At 42.9% G+C, this 16,404-nt stretch overlaps 2 protein-coding genes across 2 annotated transcripts in view; one reads left to right on the top strand and one right to left on the bottom strand.

The window, feature by feature from the left end:
* Nucleotides 1-3,129: 3,129 nt before the first annotated feature.
* On the bottom strand, nucleotides 3,130-15,229 carry RABL3 (RAB, member of RAS oncogene family like 3). Its single transcript, XM_030021048.2, has 8 exons — nucleotides 15,001-15,229; nucleotides 14,455-14,546; nucleotides 13,179-13,308; nucleotides 10,096-10,210; nucleotides 8,376-8,526; nucleotides 7,634-7,705; nucleotides 6,505-6,543; nucleotides 3,130-3,863 (listed from the first exon to the last, which is right to left on the bottom strand). The coding sequence occupies exons 1-8, from the start codon at nucleotides 15,044-15,046 to the stop codon at nucleotides 3,798-3,800; spliced, it is 711 nt and encodes a 236-aa protein (XP_029876908.1). The 5' UTR covers nucleotides 15,047-15,229; the 3' UTR covers nucleotides 3,130-3,797.
* Nucleotides 15,230-15,307: 78 nt separating this feature from the next.
* The window catches only part of GTF2E1 (general transcription factor IIE subunit 1), a 56,438-nt gene continuing 55,341 nt past the window's right edge, over nucleotides 15,308-16,404 (top strand). The window contains exon 1 of the mRNA XM_030021046.2: nucleotides 15,308-15,431. The gene's annotated coding sequence lies outside the window, so the exon portion shown is untranslated. The remainder of the gene's footprint in view (nucleotides 15,432-16,404) is intronic.

The raw sequence follows: 16,404 nt of genomic DNA, 5'->3' as shown, positions 1-16,404 counted from the left end.
GGGTCTTTGTGACCCTCGGTGACACAGAGGGGTCAGACAGGTGGGACATGGGAATTGAGGAGAGAAAGAGGGATAGAAGTTGGGAGAAAGGGAGCTGGAGGAACAGAGCATGGGGATATGGGTGGACAGAGGCAAGACAGAAAGGTCATAGAGGGCATGGGGGTCACAGAGAAAAGAAAGGTGAAACACATAGAAGGAGGAGCAACGTGTGACACAAAGAAGTTGTCTGATGTCACAGCCCCAAGCTTGGAGGTGAACCTTTTCTGGGCAGCTGAAAACAGGTGAGGTGCAAACAGCAATGCAACTAACTCCAGCTGCTCACACACTCCTGGTTCTGACAAGAAGCTAGCACTTCCTTTAAAAATAAATGTAATGTCATCAACATACACAACTCCATTACACAGCACCTTGCCCTAAAAAGGAAAAACTATACCTAATTGTGGTTACCTGCTGAGATCTAAACAAATAAGATACCTAATCTGGACTGGAGACCTATTTGTATTAAAATAGCTAAGATAACGTAGTGTCATAGAATCCAACAACACAGGTGTAAGATAACCACTACACTCAAGCTTGTGATACAAAAACCAAAAGGGTTTGGCTGGACAATGAATATTTGGGGGAAAGATCAACACAGCTTTTTTTTAGTGACAATTTAAAACTGATCTTTAAGCATTTTAAGATAGAAGTAAAGCAGAAGCATGGAAGGGATGGGGCAGTGAGTAAGGGTAAAGTCAATAAAAAGAATAACTGGGATAGTCATTCAACATTGCCTGCTGGATCCTGACATTTGATATACACCACAGCAGGTGTGAGATATTCTTGCTCTACACACAACAATATGGGTATAACCAAAGTACGGTGCTAAACTGGTGGCCCTTGTGTATGGAGCCATTACCTCCGATTAAAATAAAGAGAAAGATGCACCTAATCCCACACTACACCAAGACAGCAGGCTAACGGTGCCTGCAACAACTTCTGCCAATTCCCATGGTTTGTCCAATGTATAATTATCAGTCCGTTCTGCCTCTGCATTACATTTAGGAAAACAGAAGCTACCACTCCAAACAAAAATCATATGGAGCTATTTCAAGGGAGCTGCAGTGTGTGTCAGTCATGTAAATGTAAAAAACACAAAACGGGATAGTGCAATTATCCAAAACCCAAGCATGGGAAACCCATGAAATTTCAGGATTATATTTAAACATAACTAGAGTATGCCAATATCCTTAACTTGGCCCTGAAGAAGTGCGAGAAGAAAAGTGGGTAAAAATACATGGAAAAAAACCACACAGGTGTTTTACAAAGCAATCTATTCTAATCTGCGACCACAAATGCTAAAACACTGCAATCATGGTGAGATGGGTCTGCAATCACTTTTCAGGGCTATTGATGGAGACAGCACAGAAACTTAGCCTTTACCTTTTAGAATAACCAAATGACAGCTCTCTAAAGGATTTCAGTGCATTAAAACTAACAACTGAAGTTAAATGATTTGTTTATGACAGGACAAAGTTAAGGGTGGTGATATCAGAATAAATATTGTGACAACAGAAACAGCTTGGAACAACTCAGGTCCTCGTTTTCTTCAAGTTAAACATCTAGACTAAAATAAAAAAGGGTGAACTCTTTAATTCCCGATGTACTGAAGACACTACAATTTGATAAACAGATACTTCAGAACCATGCCTCCAGGGAAGCCTCCTTCATTTTGCGGATAGGACAGCAAGACTGACCATGAAGTCACTTGTAGACCAACACAGGTCAGTTCAAGAGTGGATGGAGATATCCTGGGAGGAGTTTTGTGGCTCACAGCTGGATGAATGAGCCCAGGCAGACTTAGCTGAGGCTGGAGCAGGAGCCACAGCCTCAACCACACTTCCTTCTCAATCTGCTAACCTTCTACCACTTGCCCACAGGCTCTACTTTTCCTTGGTACTACTCTCTTTATCTTCTCTCCCTCCTACCACAACAGTATCTCTTTCTAATTTGCTCCTGAATCCTGATTGTCATAACCTTCAGTCCCACCGATGCACATGACTTAGGCATTCTCTCCTCCTTCCTGGAGCAAGAACTGACCTTCACAAGATTTCTCATACAAAGACTTTGTTCCTTTTTTGTGGAGTCTGAGGAGCGAAACACACAAATACAGGTAAGCTGCAATTAGGCCTTAGGCCACCTTACAGCATGCTGAGTAATGTTCCTTTTTTTGATTAATTGAAGGGGCCTGTTTTCGAAAGTTGCTTCGTCCAAATCAAAGACCCGCGCAACCGTTGCTTCATGCAGCATCTTAAACTAAATGGCCTCCCTTACTCTGCAATGCTTCCAGTTCTCCTAAAGAAGCCACAGGGTGAAGGAAGAAATAGTCCCAGCTCACTTGTCTCCCACCCAGGTTCTGTTTAAGTCTTGCTGGTCCCTAAGGGAGCTGAGGGAGCCCAGATCTGGTTACCCTAAGACAGAACCCGATTAGTGGCAATAGGCAGTTTTCCATTTATTTCCAAGGAGCTGCTAGAGAAGAGCTGCAGGCAGATGTAATGCAGAGACTGCAGAACTCTGCTCACTGTCAATTTCACACCAGCATTTTACTTTCTTCTATCCCCATTTATTATTAATCTGTATTTATATCTAACTCCATCTCTTAGCCTTTGCCAGAGGCTTAACCATTAGAGGTCACTGTGAGGAAGGAGAGGAAAGAAAAAACTGGCTTAAATCTGGCTGTTACCACTCCATATAATTCTGGGGAGGTGAGAAACCATGCAAAGCTTGGGCTATCTAGGAAGACAACAGTTTGCACAGTAGATCAGACCAGGTCAAATCTCCTTTATCCTTAGTACTAAATATGAAAAGGAAACATCCCTATCATAGAAATTCCCTTCTAATCATGCTCAGTTCCTACTTTTTACAGGGCTTTATATCCCTTTTAAATTTCTATCCATTCTAATTCAGAAGATGTTCTTACATTTCATGTTTTCTGAATCCGCTAAGCCCTCAGGCTCAGTAAGACCATGTCACATTTGTTCCAAATAAGCATTGTATAAAAACACTTTTTCCATCAGCTTTCAATTCACTGCCTTTTAGTTTAAGAACAAGACCACACTCGATTATGAAAAAATAAACAGGAGTACCTGATTCACTTTGTCCTCTCCAAAGTAAACAATTTTAATTTAAGCAGCAGAATTAATACCGCTTGTTTTCTACTCATGATTTTCTTTTTACGGCTTCAAATCTTTTTTCATCTCTTGCCTATTTCTTTTATCCTTTTGAATAGGGCTGAACAGTGTGTTCCAGCTGAGACAACACCATACATTTAATGAAGGCATTCTATTATTTTCCAGACCATTCCTTACCCATCCTTACATTTTGCTCACTTGCTTTGTTCATTTTACTGTAAATGAGAAGCCCACTCAGTGTCATCTTTCCTTTAGAGGTAAGATGAATGTAATTCATTGCAAAGACTGTCCATAAGTTTTCCAAAATGGAGGCAAAAATGCCACATATACGTGCTGCGTATGATAAAGTTTCCCACAGCAGTGCGAGAGGCATTCAATTTATTGCACGCTTTCCCCAAATGTTCCCATATATCCAGAAGGCCTGCAATCCTAAGAAACACTCTAGGCTTCAGGTAAGATTTTTGGAATTCTTCCTCAAGTCATTTCCAGCAAAAGTAGTTTCAGCAGTCTACCTGGCTGTAATATCATTTTACTCTGCTTGATGTAAGCATTGCTGTCTTTAAGCATCCAGTCAGAATGGGAATGTCGTTAGGAACTCGGAGGAGTCATCTTCCACTTCGTCAGTGTTCAATCATAATGAAGGCTCTTCAGTGTTCCTCCTCCAAACCTTTTCCTTTCAGAGAAGCCAGGAATCTAGAGACAGGAAAGATAAGTCATCATGTCAGAATCAGCATGAGCTCCCCCTCTAGCCCACATTTGAGTGCTTGTTACCAAGCCAACTGCAACAATGCCTTCCTCATCCACACCATCTCCAGCATCAGGACTAAAATGCTTCAGCTTACTGCTAGAAGAGCACCATTAGTTAAACAAGCTGCAAAACTTGAGCATGGCTCATTTTTTCAATGCAGCTCCTTAAGGCTTTTTGGCAAGGGTTACAATGAAAGTCTTAATTTCTTGGGCAAATCCTAAACCAGTTAATTACAGATTTCAAAGTCTGTATTTCCCCTCAGATTCAAATGCATACATAATACTACAAAATAGTATTACCAAGTCCTATTAAAGAGCTGTTGAGACTTTATGCCTTCTAACCTGACACGGCAGCACTTCACTGGTAGTTGAAAGTACAGTTTTATCAATTGCCGAAAGCTTTAAGAAAACCACCAGAATAGAAATGGCTGCAACAATGCAAAGGATTAGCACTCCTGCTTTTGCAGCCAATCTGTAGATACTGCTTACACTGTGACAATGAGTGCTTACAAAGAAAATCTACTTGAAACCATCAGAAGCTTCCCTGGCTTAACGGTATTTCAAACAGATTTGCAGTCCAATGCATCCGTGAATCCCCCAGAGGAAAGAGATGCACTGCTTTCTAATACTGTTTAAGATGTCTGCCCTATTGGCATCATAAAACAATTTGATTACAGTCCAGAGTAACTTTTAGATATCTAACTACACACAAGCAGAAACAGCAGACCCAGTAAACACATCCTACCAAAACAATTCCACACTCTCATAGGAAATACAGTGTATTAAAATGGAAGGTGTCAACCAAGCACTCCACACCAGGAGAACATGGGCATGTATGGATGGTATGGGACAAAAATGTAATTTACAATACAAAGTGGATTGCTTAGGTTACACACTTCATTGGTAAACTGAGAAAGTTAAAGCGACTACCCAAAATAAAAGTCCAATAAAAACCCCACAATTTAAATTTAGTTAGGGTTTTCAGGCCCAAAACTCAAACAGATATGCAAGGTACTCATTCAGGAATTGTTTTTTCATCTCTGAAAAGCAATCATCTCTAAGGGAAAAATCAGGCAGATTTTGCACAAAGGTTCATCTCATGAAAACTGCTTTGGGAATTCAAAAAGGAAAAATGCAATCATTATAACTAAAAAGTAGCAGGACACCATAGGTAAAAAATTATCTGCTTTAGCATTTTTTATATCCAAGTCACTAATCAAGAGTAACAATTATTTATTTATCTGAGATCTGATCAAAGTCATAGCTACAAACAATTTGAAACTTATCATTCTTTTCATCCTGAAGAAGTCTATAATGGAAATACCTCAAAACACGAGTGATCGAAGAGACCTATTGTAGAAAACCCACAAACACATTTGTAAGATTTACATTATGTAGATTATTTCAAATAATAATGTTAAAAGGTTATAATGAAATCTCCGGTTCCAAATTTGGATTTTGTCTCTTTAAATATGACTGACCACCACTTAAGATTTGTTTTAAGCTTTTGAGCTGTTTTCAGTGAGGCAGATGAAAGTAGTCATCAGAAGGCTGTAATCTTTGGCACGTGGCCATAAAGAATATAAAGTTAATCCCTGGCTAGCCACTAAAAATGATCAAATAAGAAAAATAAAAATCTTACATCATGCATCAAAGACAACCAGCACACATGCAGATTTCTGCATTGAGCTATTATCCCCATGAAAGGGAGACTTCCTTTCACTACAATGTGGGGAGGAGGGGAGGGGGGAGGAAAAAAAGGCATCATGCAGAACTGAAACAGGAAAAAGCAAATTTATTTCTAAAAGGCATTAAAAAAATGCTCAAAGAAAGTAAGCATTTTGTAATTTGTGACTATTTTTTTCCCCACTCTCCCTAAGGGGCTTTCAGCATAGCTACATCTAACGATACATTCGATTGTATTTCAGTGGCGCTATTCATGGTAATTTGCAAGCACCTCACAGATATGATAAATGGAACCTCGCTACTCCCTGCATGGTAGACTAGACATGGGAAGGTGGGGGGCACAAAAAGTTGAAGTGGCCTGCCCAAACCACGAGAGTCATTTTGCTAGTTCTTCACCAACTGTACTGAAAACAGTTAATTCAGCCATTTTGGAATGAATTACAAGCTGGTATCATACTGCCATTTTCCTTGTGGCTCCACTGGTTCTATGAAAAATACCTGTACAAAACATAAAATGCTAGTTCCAGCTGTGCAAAAAAAGCCTTTTCTTTGACCTTCAGGACAGCATCTCTGGCCTAAATCTGTAACCAAGCAGCCTGAAGCTGACAGATCTGGAAGAGATCTTATTTGCCCATCTTACCTCACTCTTGCAACTTCTACTATGTTAGCATACTTAAATTATTTCACTGCCAATCACATTACAGACAAATACTTCAGCTGACAAAAGTCAGCCATTTTTCTGTCTATCCAAAACAGCTGTGGTCCCACAGATTTAAAAACTCAACTACCAGCACAAATTATCATTTAGGTCACATGAAGCCCATGTTTTATAGAGGACTCTGTCAGCAGTTCACATTACACAGGGAGAAACAAAACAAAAAAAGAGGAAAAAATGACAAACCTGATTGCCATCTCTTAAGAAGTATCTCTTCTCTATCACCTGGGAAGAACAGAGAATGACCTTAGCTGGCACAGCATATGCATAACCTCAGATTCCAATCTGCACTTCACATATGAGCACTGAAACTCATGGCTAACTGGGACAAGGTCTGAACCCATGTCCCCTGCTCCAGGCCTATTGCTTTAAGTGCAATGCTCTATTACACATAGAAGGAGTTGCCACCTCCAACCATCCTTAGTAAAGCTGTGTTATCCTCAACTTCTACACAGCTAATTTAGTCAGCCCTCTTTAGTAATGGAGGTGATGGTTTGGGTGTCTCCTTACTGCATCAGAGTCAGTTATTCCCACCCCTCTCTGCAGGTGCAGCGGATCTGAGCACTAGAAAAAGCTCATTCTGCAGGTGCATAACTCCAGTGGTTCTGAGTACCCCCTGGGCATAGGTGATGCTTGAGAAGAGGTAGCCTGACTTGCTGTCTGAGAATGATGCACACACTGTCTGTGCTGAAGGATACCTATGGAGGCAGAACCATCAATCTAAGAATCAAAAAGTGATTTGTATCACCCTGTAAAATCTACAGCCTCCACCAAAGAAAATTCAGGCCAAATTTTCTCTAAAGCATGATCTGTTACGGGAGATGATCTGCTCCACTACGCTATCTTTGTCCAAGGTACACTTAAACCAGAGCATCTCTGTCATTTTCACAACAGGCCTTGATGCTGTCTTTTGCAGGAAGGGAGAGTAATACGCCAAATTTCTTAATGCCTAAAGTTTGCTTTAACAAGGATCAACAGAGCTAACCATAGTCTTGTAACTCCCCACATTACTACCTTAGTACACTGCAAACCCTCTGGCCTGCCAAAGGACTCCAAAAGCATATGCAGAGTGTCTTTGCACATTTGTGAGTTCTTTTTCATTGCTCTGTGCAGATCAAGAATCAAATCTTCCAGCAGATCAGCTATTTTCTGGAGGTTTCCAAGAGCAGACCAACCTTTGGCCTCCCCACACCTGGTTTGAACCAACTCAAAAAGTAGAATGTGAAAGGAGCAGCTAACTGTTGTTACATGTTCAAATCACAGACAGCATTCAATACATAGAACAATAAAACATAATTTAATTGACTTGACTTACCTTATCAAAAAACCTGCTTAGTTTGACAGCATTGGATGAACCTGCAGCCAGGTAACGAGGATTGGTGCAATCCTAGAACACACACAAGACAACAACAAACCAAGCACAAGGAAATCAATGCAAGGAAGCCATACACACAGAAATCAGCATACTCATTCCCCTGACACACGCACATGCAATCAGCTAGGGAAAACACAGTGTATCTGCTGATTTCTGCTCCACAGTCATTTGAGAGAAAAGGCCAACTTCTGTTCTGTGAATCAATTGGAGAATTCTAAGTACATCCCTATGCACTCCACGTCTTCTTCTGCCACCAGCTATACAGTCAGCTAATAATTTGTACAGGCTACACATGAGATAGTGCGTGCATGTGTGTATATACAAGCATTCACGCAGCACACATTTTTATACATATACACATTCTCTCTCTCTCTCTAAAAATAAAGTGATCTTGATGTTTCATTCAAAGATAGTCTGTGTCAGAACTAAGAACAGGGAAGAGAAAACTTAACTCCCAACCACCAATTCTAAGCTTTGGTGACCTTATCTAACACCACTTATACCTCCCTATAGTGAAACAAAGACGATCGTTTCGTCAAGCAAGGGGGGGGTGGCCAATCAAAATGTGCATGACTCCAGCATTACTGAGAAAATCTCCAAAAGCCCAGTTTTTGTCATCTTTACTTACTAAAAATCGGGACTTGCTCCCATATAAAACAACACTGGTGACAAGGATACCAACCAAATTTATCTCTTCAGCATTGAAATCCTCAGCCAAGAAAGCTGTTCTGGTCAAAACTTCATTCCGCTTGGCTTCTGGGATCTGATCCAGCTTAGTTCCTATTACCAGCAGTGGAATCTGGTTATCAGCAAACTGTTCACGGTCATAGTCACTGATGAGGAAAACAAATACAATTCTGAATGAAGCGATGGTCATGTAAATGGGCACAGGGGCACCATCAGTTCCCCTGTTCCTTTCAAATAACGGTCATTTATTTATTAAGGGTCACTATTTATCTAAGTGAGAATGTGCTGTATCTGTAAATTAAGGAAGGGCTTCTGCACCTAAGTCACCTCACAGGAATTGAAAGGAAAGAGAAAAGAAACCACTTGAGCTGGATTTCTTCTCAGCATAGATGAACCGCAGAAGAAATGCTAACACAAGCAGGAAAGAAATAGGAATTCCAGTACTGTACCAAGCGTATGCAGCCACCAGAGACAGATCAGGGAGCTGGCATCTCTGAACATCTGAAGTTCCTACATACATACACTTTTTAAGGAGGGATAATGAAATAAATTGCAACTGTGAAACACTACCCCTTTCCACGTCAGATCAAAGAGAGTTGCAATAACAATTGTGTGCTGTCAAGTTGCTAATTCTTCTACATTCAAGAAAGGTAGCCGCCATAAGCTGAATTCCAACAAGCTTTGATTCAGATATGAATAACGACCAAAGAGAGCCTTTATAAAATTAATAATATTGCAATTAAATGTCATCACAAATCCAAGCTCCAATCATTCTCCTCAGCTAGGATAATCGCTTGTCTTTCATCTTTACCTAAACCAAGCTTTCTAGAAAGTAATTTTACAACCAACAGCAACAACTTGACCAAGCAATTGCTAGTGGCTGAGCATCCGGCCCTGATGGAAGTTAAGCTTTTGAAAATAAAAACTATCGTGAAGAACCTGTATGGGGAAAAACTGGAGAAATTTGCAGTTTATACAATGCAAACCCTCTTCTCCTTCTCCCATGTTTCTACAGAAACACCTGTGTATCAGCACAGGCATATAAACAATTGATATTCTTCCCACAAAAAGCTAGCCCTTATTATTGCTTCCCTGCTCCTGTGTGAGGTTTATCAATGATCTTAAAACCTCCTTGACTACATGTACCTCCAGAGCACGGAGGTACAGGAGGAAATACTTGACAAGATGTTGGAAAGCTAATTATGAACATGCTGTTTAAGCAGAGTTTTCTAAGCTCTTTTTTAGCCACATTCCTGAAATAATTCCCCCATCACCCAAAACAACAAATAATTAAGTGAACTTCCTCAGTCTTGGTGCATGGAGGGAAAGCCTTTTGGAACAGAGACATGCTATCCCATGACAATTCCTGTACAAGGGCTTTGCACATGTCAGTACAGACACACAAGTCTTCAGGTATCAGGGACTGGACCCACTCTTAGAGGCCTCAGACAAATGAAGGACACAGTAAACATCTTTTCCCTTAAAGCAATGTCTCTGTCATACAGCTTGGGAATCTACTGGCAGAATGGCCTGACTGGCAGTGTAAAACAAAAAGAACAGTGATTTTCTTTGATATCCCCCCATTTTTTTCTTTCTTTCTTAAAAGTCTAGCCACATCTAATTTCATGTGGGCTTCAAGTAGCCTTAGAGACAAAGACTTCCATAATGGCTTGGAATTATTGTGTCTTAACCCTGCATGTATGTTTTTCACTCACCCATTTGTCACAAGAACTCCTGTTGGAGCGACATCTCTGTTGAGTGCTTCCAAAGACCAGCGATACAAATTCTGGGATGATTTCTTGTTGGTTAAGTCATGCACTAAAATTATCCCTAAAGTGAAAGAGAAGGCAGCAAGATGCTATTTAATGATATATATTTTTTTCCTTATCTTACCAAAATGACATCTGCAGGTTCCCAGATATCTGAGAATGAAGAAAGGGATGTATAAGCGGTTCAGTTACAGTGAATGAGTAAAGCTGAAAATATCAGGATGCAACAGGTTTTTTAAAGCTGCTTATCAGGAATTGGATAAGCGCTAAGGGAAAACTCTGATGAAAGGAGGAAACGAACAGCCACCTCAAGGTTTAATCTGCAAGAGGCTTGCAGGCATTCGCTGATTCTGCTCTGTCTAGTCCTAATGATGCTGAAGCTTTGTATTACTGCAGCAGAGAATTTAGCCTTTCTCTGTTTTACCTAATTGGTAAACATAACTATCTTTTTGTCACAGTATCTAAGAAGTCTAAAGGCTATTTCTTTGTTTCAAAGAGTTTAGAGAGCACTATTGCTTTCCTACATTTTCAAGAACTAATGCTACATACTTGGGGAGGTATCTAAAGGGGAAACAGACTCTGATAAATTTCACAGTCCACCAAATGGTTGGTAGAAACATGAATTAATAAGATTTCATGTATTTAAGATTAAGCTTCTAGCATTTTTCATTACCATGATCCTTCAAAATGTAAATTCTGAGGTAGAAAAACAGCCAGCCAAACTTCCTAGCTGTGCTATTAAGACACCCACTTCTGATAACCACAGTTCCTAACTCAATTACCAACTCCTGCTAGCAAATTTCTTCTATTTATTCACACCTTCTGCAACCTGTGGAATGTTCCCACTTCCTCCAGACTTCAAACCATCATGAATTCAAGGACACAATGGAATTATATCCCTTATCTTCATCAGGATTTGTTCTCAACACACTTCACAGCCTACAGGTGGACAAAACTTATTAATTTAATCTTTCACCTTAACTCCCAAAGGTGCCAGCCACTGTACACACTACAAACAAACTACATTCCCACAAACATTTTCCACTACCCTACACGACTGTGCACAGACTCTCCTATGAGAGTTCCCAGCATATCGCAACCATAGCCCTATTTCAAAGCATTTAATCTCAGTAACAGCATAAAAAGGCAACTTGCTGCGTGTCCACACCCAGGGTAGGGAGAAAAAGCCTGATACAACGTAACTTGGCCTAGGGCAACAGATTTCAGAGGTACTGCTGCATAATCTGTAAGAAACACTCTCCACCTCCAGACACTCTTTCTCAGTTATATTTTTGATTGGTCGGTTCCCTTATCTGCTTCACCGAAAACCTACACAGTTAGTTGCACCAGCAGAAAAAGACTGTGTCAACATCGAAAAAGAGCAGGCAGGACCAATGACTACTCAAGGAAATGTTCCTCCCCCATTAACGTCTGCAAGCCACAGCCTTACTGCCTAGTCACTATCCTAGACTATCACAGTCTGCGTGCGAGATGCAGGGTGACCAAAGCAGAAGATCTACAGTCAAACCAAAAGCGAACCATACCTAACCTTGTCAACAGCCAGGTCTCCCTCACAGCCTGTGCAGATGCTGCCACAACCAAACATTAACTGTCTTTTGATCTCAGGTTTTCAGACCACTGCAAGCCCAGAAAGCACAAGCAGTCAGGCAGAAGGAACGCATTCATCTTCTCTTCTTAAATCAGGTCAAACAGAGGCAATTTGTGAGACAAGCTCTAATGAAGGAATTAATCTAATGAAAGAAACCAGAGCCAAGGCTAACTACCAAAGTCAACAGCTTTCATATGCAAGCTGCCTAATAATACCTTTCAGGCAGTGGAGATAAATAACTCTATTTTAATAACACCATCAATTATAGTTCAGACACATAAATTCAAGATTTCATCTCCTAATGGGCTGTTCTAGGATATTTCCAAGTCTTACCCACACTTGCTGGCATACTGTGGATTTGATGTCAAAAAGAAATCCATTCTTTTCATATATCAAAGAGGCTTGCTTTGAGGGCACAACTCAGCTCAAACCTTATTTACAGAGGTCTGGTTAACAATATAAGCAAGAGGTACCTACACACAGTTTTCCTCCTGGGAAAGGAGGAAGAAATAACTAGTTAAATAATCACAGAGCAAAAATGTTTATTGTATGGCTTAACACATTATTGAAAGGCCCTCAATGACTGGGAACAAGAAAAGAGAATCAAACAGAACAGAGATTTGAGACAGATTTTCAGAAGCAGTTGTTAATCTGGTATACATGTATTTTTAGTGAATTGTCCTTGGATGCCAAAAAGTAACAACTGAAACACTGCACCGTTAAGCTTATAATCTCTTATTTGCTCTTATTACTGGTACAGGTAAACTACTAGGCCTTTAAGTCAGTATCTCAGCAGAAGGCATAACACACTTTCTATATACAGCAAGTTGCAAGATTCAATTCTTAAAAATAGTCTGGCAAATTAAATGAGTAGAGGCAAGATGGTTATCAGCATATTGCAATTTTATGGGAGAACAGTTCAAGTCTCCCAGGATAGGGCATAACTATCAAAGCTCATGTAAATTCAAATATTTATTTCCCTGCTGTAGGTTTTGGAACTGAACAGACAAGAAAATATATATCATATTTTTGCATGTATATCAGGCCTGGAAAGATGAAGGCAACCTTTATGTCTGCAAGTGTAGCTGGAAGAGACACCACTGCAACTTCAAAGACTCCCTGCTGTGCCAGCTGCACAAGACTGAAGTGAAAGGCTGATAAAGCCCATCTTGCACAGGTTTGCCTAAAATAGCTTTTCAGTTCAAAACTGAATCCATAAAATTCTGCCTACAAATGGTATCAGATTTTTTCCTGTATAAATGTACTGGAATCAGAAAAGAGAACAATATAGCCCTCAGCCAGACTTAAAGGAATCCTGCCCCAGAATCAAGAGACAGCTTATAACAGAAACAGTGATAAAACCAGATTTACACCAAAACCAGATTTACACCAAAACCAGATTTACACCAAGCAAACTTACCATTCAGCAAGTTATAAAATACCGCTCGTGTGCTTTTCACACTACTGGCACTACCCACTGAACCTCCAACATCCCACAGTTCAATGTAGTAGGTCTTCTCTTCTGGAGTCCCTTCTTTGTAGTCATGGATCTGATGAAAAATTCACATCATACATAACCACAGCACCAGCTCACAGGAGTTAATCCACACAACACTTATACATTCAGCTGAAAGAATTACTGTACTTGGATAGAAATTTGTGAATTCTCATGTTGACACCATTTCAAATCTCTCAAGTAGAAGAGAGATGGAATGAGTCAAAAGTGGTCACTCGATACCACAGCTCTTATATGAAATGGAGCTTGGTGAGTCAGCAGGGAGTATCCTCTCCACCTCAATATTAACAAACCTAATGCTTCATGATGTGCTTAGAAATAGCACATTGCTAAAGCAGATGAAAAAGTAAGGTCACGACTTCTTACAGTTGTTAAAACCCACATGGTAGTACTGCAAGAATATTAACACAGGTGACCACATCGGATTCCAACTGACCACATCTTTCTCCTCTCCAAATTCTCACTGACATCTCAACTGAATTAATCAATCAATAATTTTTGCCCCTGGATCTGCTAGGTAGTTTTGCTCCACAGTCAAACAGGACTGCCACGTTTCTTTCACCAAATTTTGGAAATATATTCCTAACCTACAGCAGTGCATTTCAAGCAGAATGCGGCGAAGAGTGATGAAGGAAAAAAGCGTTTATCACTATCCCATGAGGATTGTAGGATGGGCCAAAAAACTACTAGATGAATATCCTCATTCCTCTGATAGTAGGTCCTGCAGTGAGCAGACATGAGAAGCAACTGTATGGTCACGGTCAGTACCCTCAAATTAAACAAGCAACTTGTTTTTCCTCAATAAATTTGGCTGACAATTTAGCTGTGCATTAACTGTTTCTCAGGGAAGCGTGGTTTAAATTCCGTGCCTTCTGACTCAAACTGTCCACTCCATGACTTGTAACACACCACTGCCCACTGCAGTAAGGAGAGGCGCTACAATTGACAAATATCTTGTCTGTTTTCGACAACCTTGGAAGACCAAAACTTGCTCACACAAGCACCTGGCTCACATTTAATACTTTTTGCTCCAAAAGTTTAAGAGCTTAGCAAAACAAAACATTGAAACACACCTCCTTCTGGGGTGGTAAGTAATGAAAATGAAAAAAAAAAAAGTAAAGGCCCTTCTCTTCCCTTACACTTTAAGCAAGGGCTACCAGAGGCCGGGCACGTCACCTACTCGAACATCCACCGAGCAGCCCACTGTCCAGGACGGGTTTCCCAACACCTGGTTTTGGCATAGGAGGTGAACAAGCGAAGACTTTCCGACACCTGCAAGTGCACACAGAGCGACAACTCCTGGGAGATCACGCAAGGGCAGGTAAAGAAGGCCCAAGAGCTGACGGGCAGAAGCACTAACTAAACGCGGATGGTCCCGGCAGTAGCGGGGAACGGCCACCGGTCAGCGCCCAACGGCCGGGGGGCAAAGGCGGGAGGGAGGCAAGGAGCAAAGCCCCGAGGACCACCGGCTGACACCCGCACTCCCTGCCCCAGGGGACGCGACGGGAGGCGGGCAGAGCCCCCGGCCGGCCCAGCTCGGAGAACCGGGGCTCCCGCCGGACGGTTTCCAGTCAGGCGGCGGGCGGGGTGGGCGGGGGAGGGAGCGGAGCGGAGCGGCGCGGCGCGCATGCGCCGCCCGGCACCTCCGGGGAGGGGGGGGGGGGGCGACGACGCCCCCCGCCCTCACTGTGCGCGCGCGTAAGGGGCGGGGGGGAGGGACACTCACCGGAGTCGCCCAACACCAGCACCTTGACCCTGTCCAAAGCCGCCATCTTACTCTACCTAGCAACAACCCCGGAGACCACCTCCTTCTCCCGGCGCCGCCAATCGCAGCGCACGCTCCTTCCGCTTCCCTCAGCCTATTGGCTGCCGGCCGGCGCTACCGGCTTCGCTTTCACTCTTGATCGGTTCAACTCACGTGAGGGCGGGAACGTCGGTGGGGGGGGGGCTCTGTCAGGACGCGATTGGCTCGTTTCCCTGTCGCTCACCGTTCAGTCACGGAGGGGGACGCTTGCCGGGCACGGGCGGTGGGAGGGCCGTTGGGCAAGGCGCCCGGCGCCGTGGTGACGCCACAGGGGCGCGCGCGGCTCTGACGCGCCCTCACGGTAACCGCCGGAAGAGCCGCCCGGAGCCGGGGAGAGCTGGAAGCGGCGGCAGGTCAGTGCCGGCCCCGGGGAACGGCGGCTGTCGTCGTCGTCTTCTTCTTCGTCGTCGTCGTCCCCCTGGGCGGGGACTCCCGCGGTGCCGCCGGGGATAAACGGCCGGGAGTCCCCTCTCCCGCTCCGCTTCCCGGGGGGCCCCGCCGCGGTGGGTTACCCGCGGCCCGAGGTCCCCCGGCCCGGTCTCTCCGTTCCCTCAGGTGTTTTGGGTGCCGCTGGCGGGCCGAGCACGCCGCGGGGGCCCGTGGTCCCCTCACGTTGTCCCGCTGGGCCGCTGCCCTGGGCCCCTGCTTTGCCTTTGGCTCCGAACCACCGCCTGCCTCTCCTTGGGTGGTGTTTGTGGGGGTTTTCTTGTTTGTTTTCGTTTTTTTTAGGAGATACCGCTGAGCCCCTCAAGTTTCTCGTCCTACGGGAGCCTACACAGTCAGATGTTTAAAGCCCAACACATAAAAGCGGGTAGGGAATAGGAAGGGGTTCTCTGCTTCGCGTGGCGTTAAAGCTTAGTCTACTATAGTCCAGGAAGTCTGTGCAATTTGTAATTTGGAGGAAGCTGCAAGATTATGGGAGTCTGAGGAGTAACTGACACTGTAACAAATTAGCTCATTTCTTTTTGCCAGGTTTGACCATTGGTTGAGCCCATACAGTGAAACCATTCAGTTTGCTGGATCAGCAACATACTTTCTTTTCGTGCCTTAGTTTTCTTCTGGCTTCAGGAGCTTGCTGGTTCCCTGAGAAGCAGGTGAACGTCACATCTCATAATGGCACTGAGCTGCTAAGTGGGTCCAACTGTCAAACTTGTATCATTACAAGTGACTCAGAATGAATAAGGAAGATCAGCATTCTGAAAAGGGTGTTCAGCAGTGCACAGTTAAGGTGCATTTTCATGAAATATAGGTGGTTTAGTATTTTTCAGCCGTGAAAGGTAGTTTCTTCTCTCATCTCCTGTGCTGGCATCCGCTCATGTCTGCTGG

The sequence above is a fragment of the Aquila chrysaetos genome, chromosome 7 (assembly GCF_900496995.4).
Source record: "Aquila chrysaetos chrysaetos chromosome 7, bAquChr1.4, whole genome shotgun sequence".
NCBI lineage: Eukaryota > Metazoa > Chordata > Aves > Accipitriformes > Accipitridae > Aquila > Aquila chrysaetos.
The sequence above is the reverse complement of the archived record's forward strand: the minus strand, read 5'-3'. Positions and strand labels throughout refer to the sequence as shown.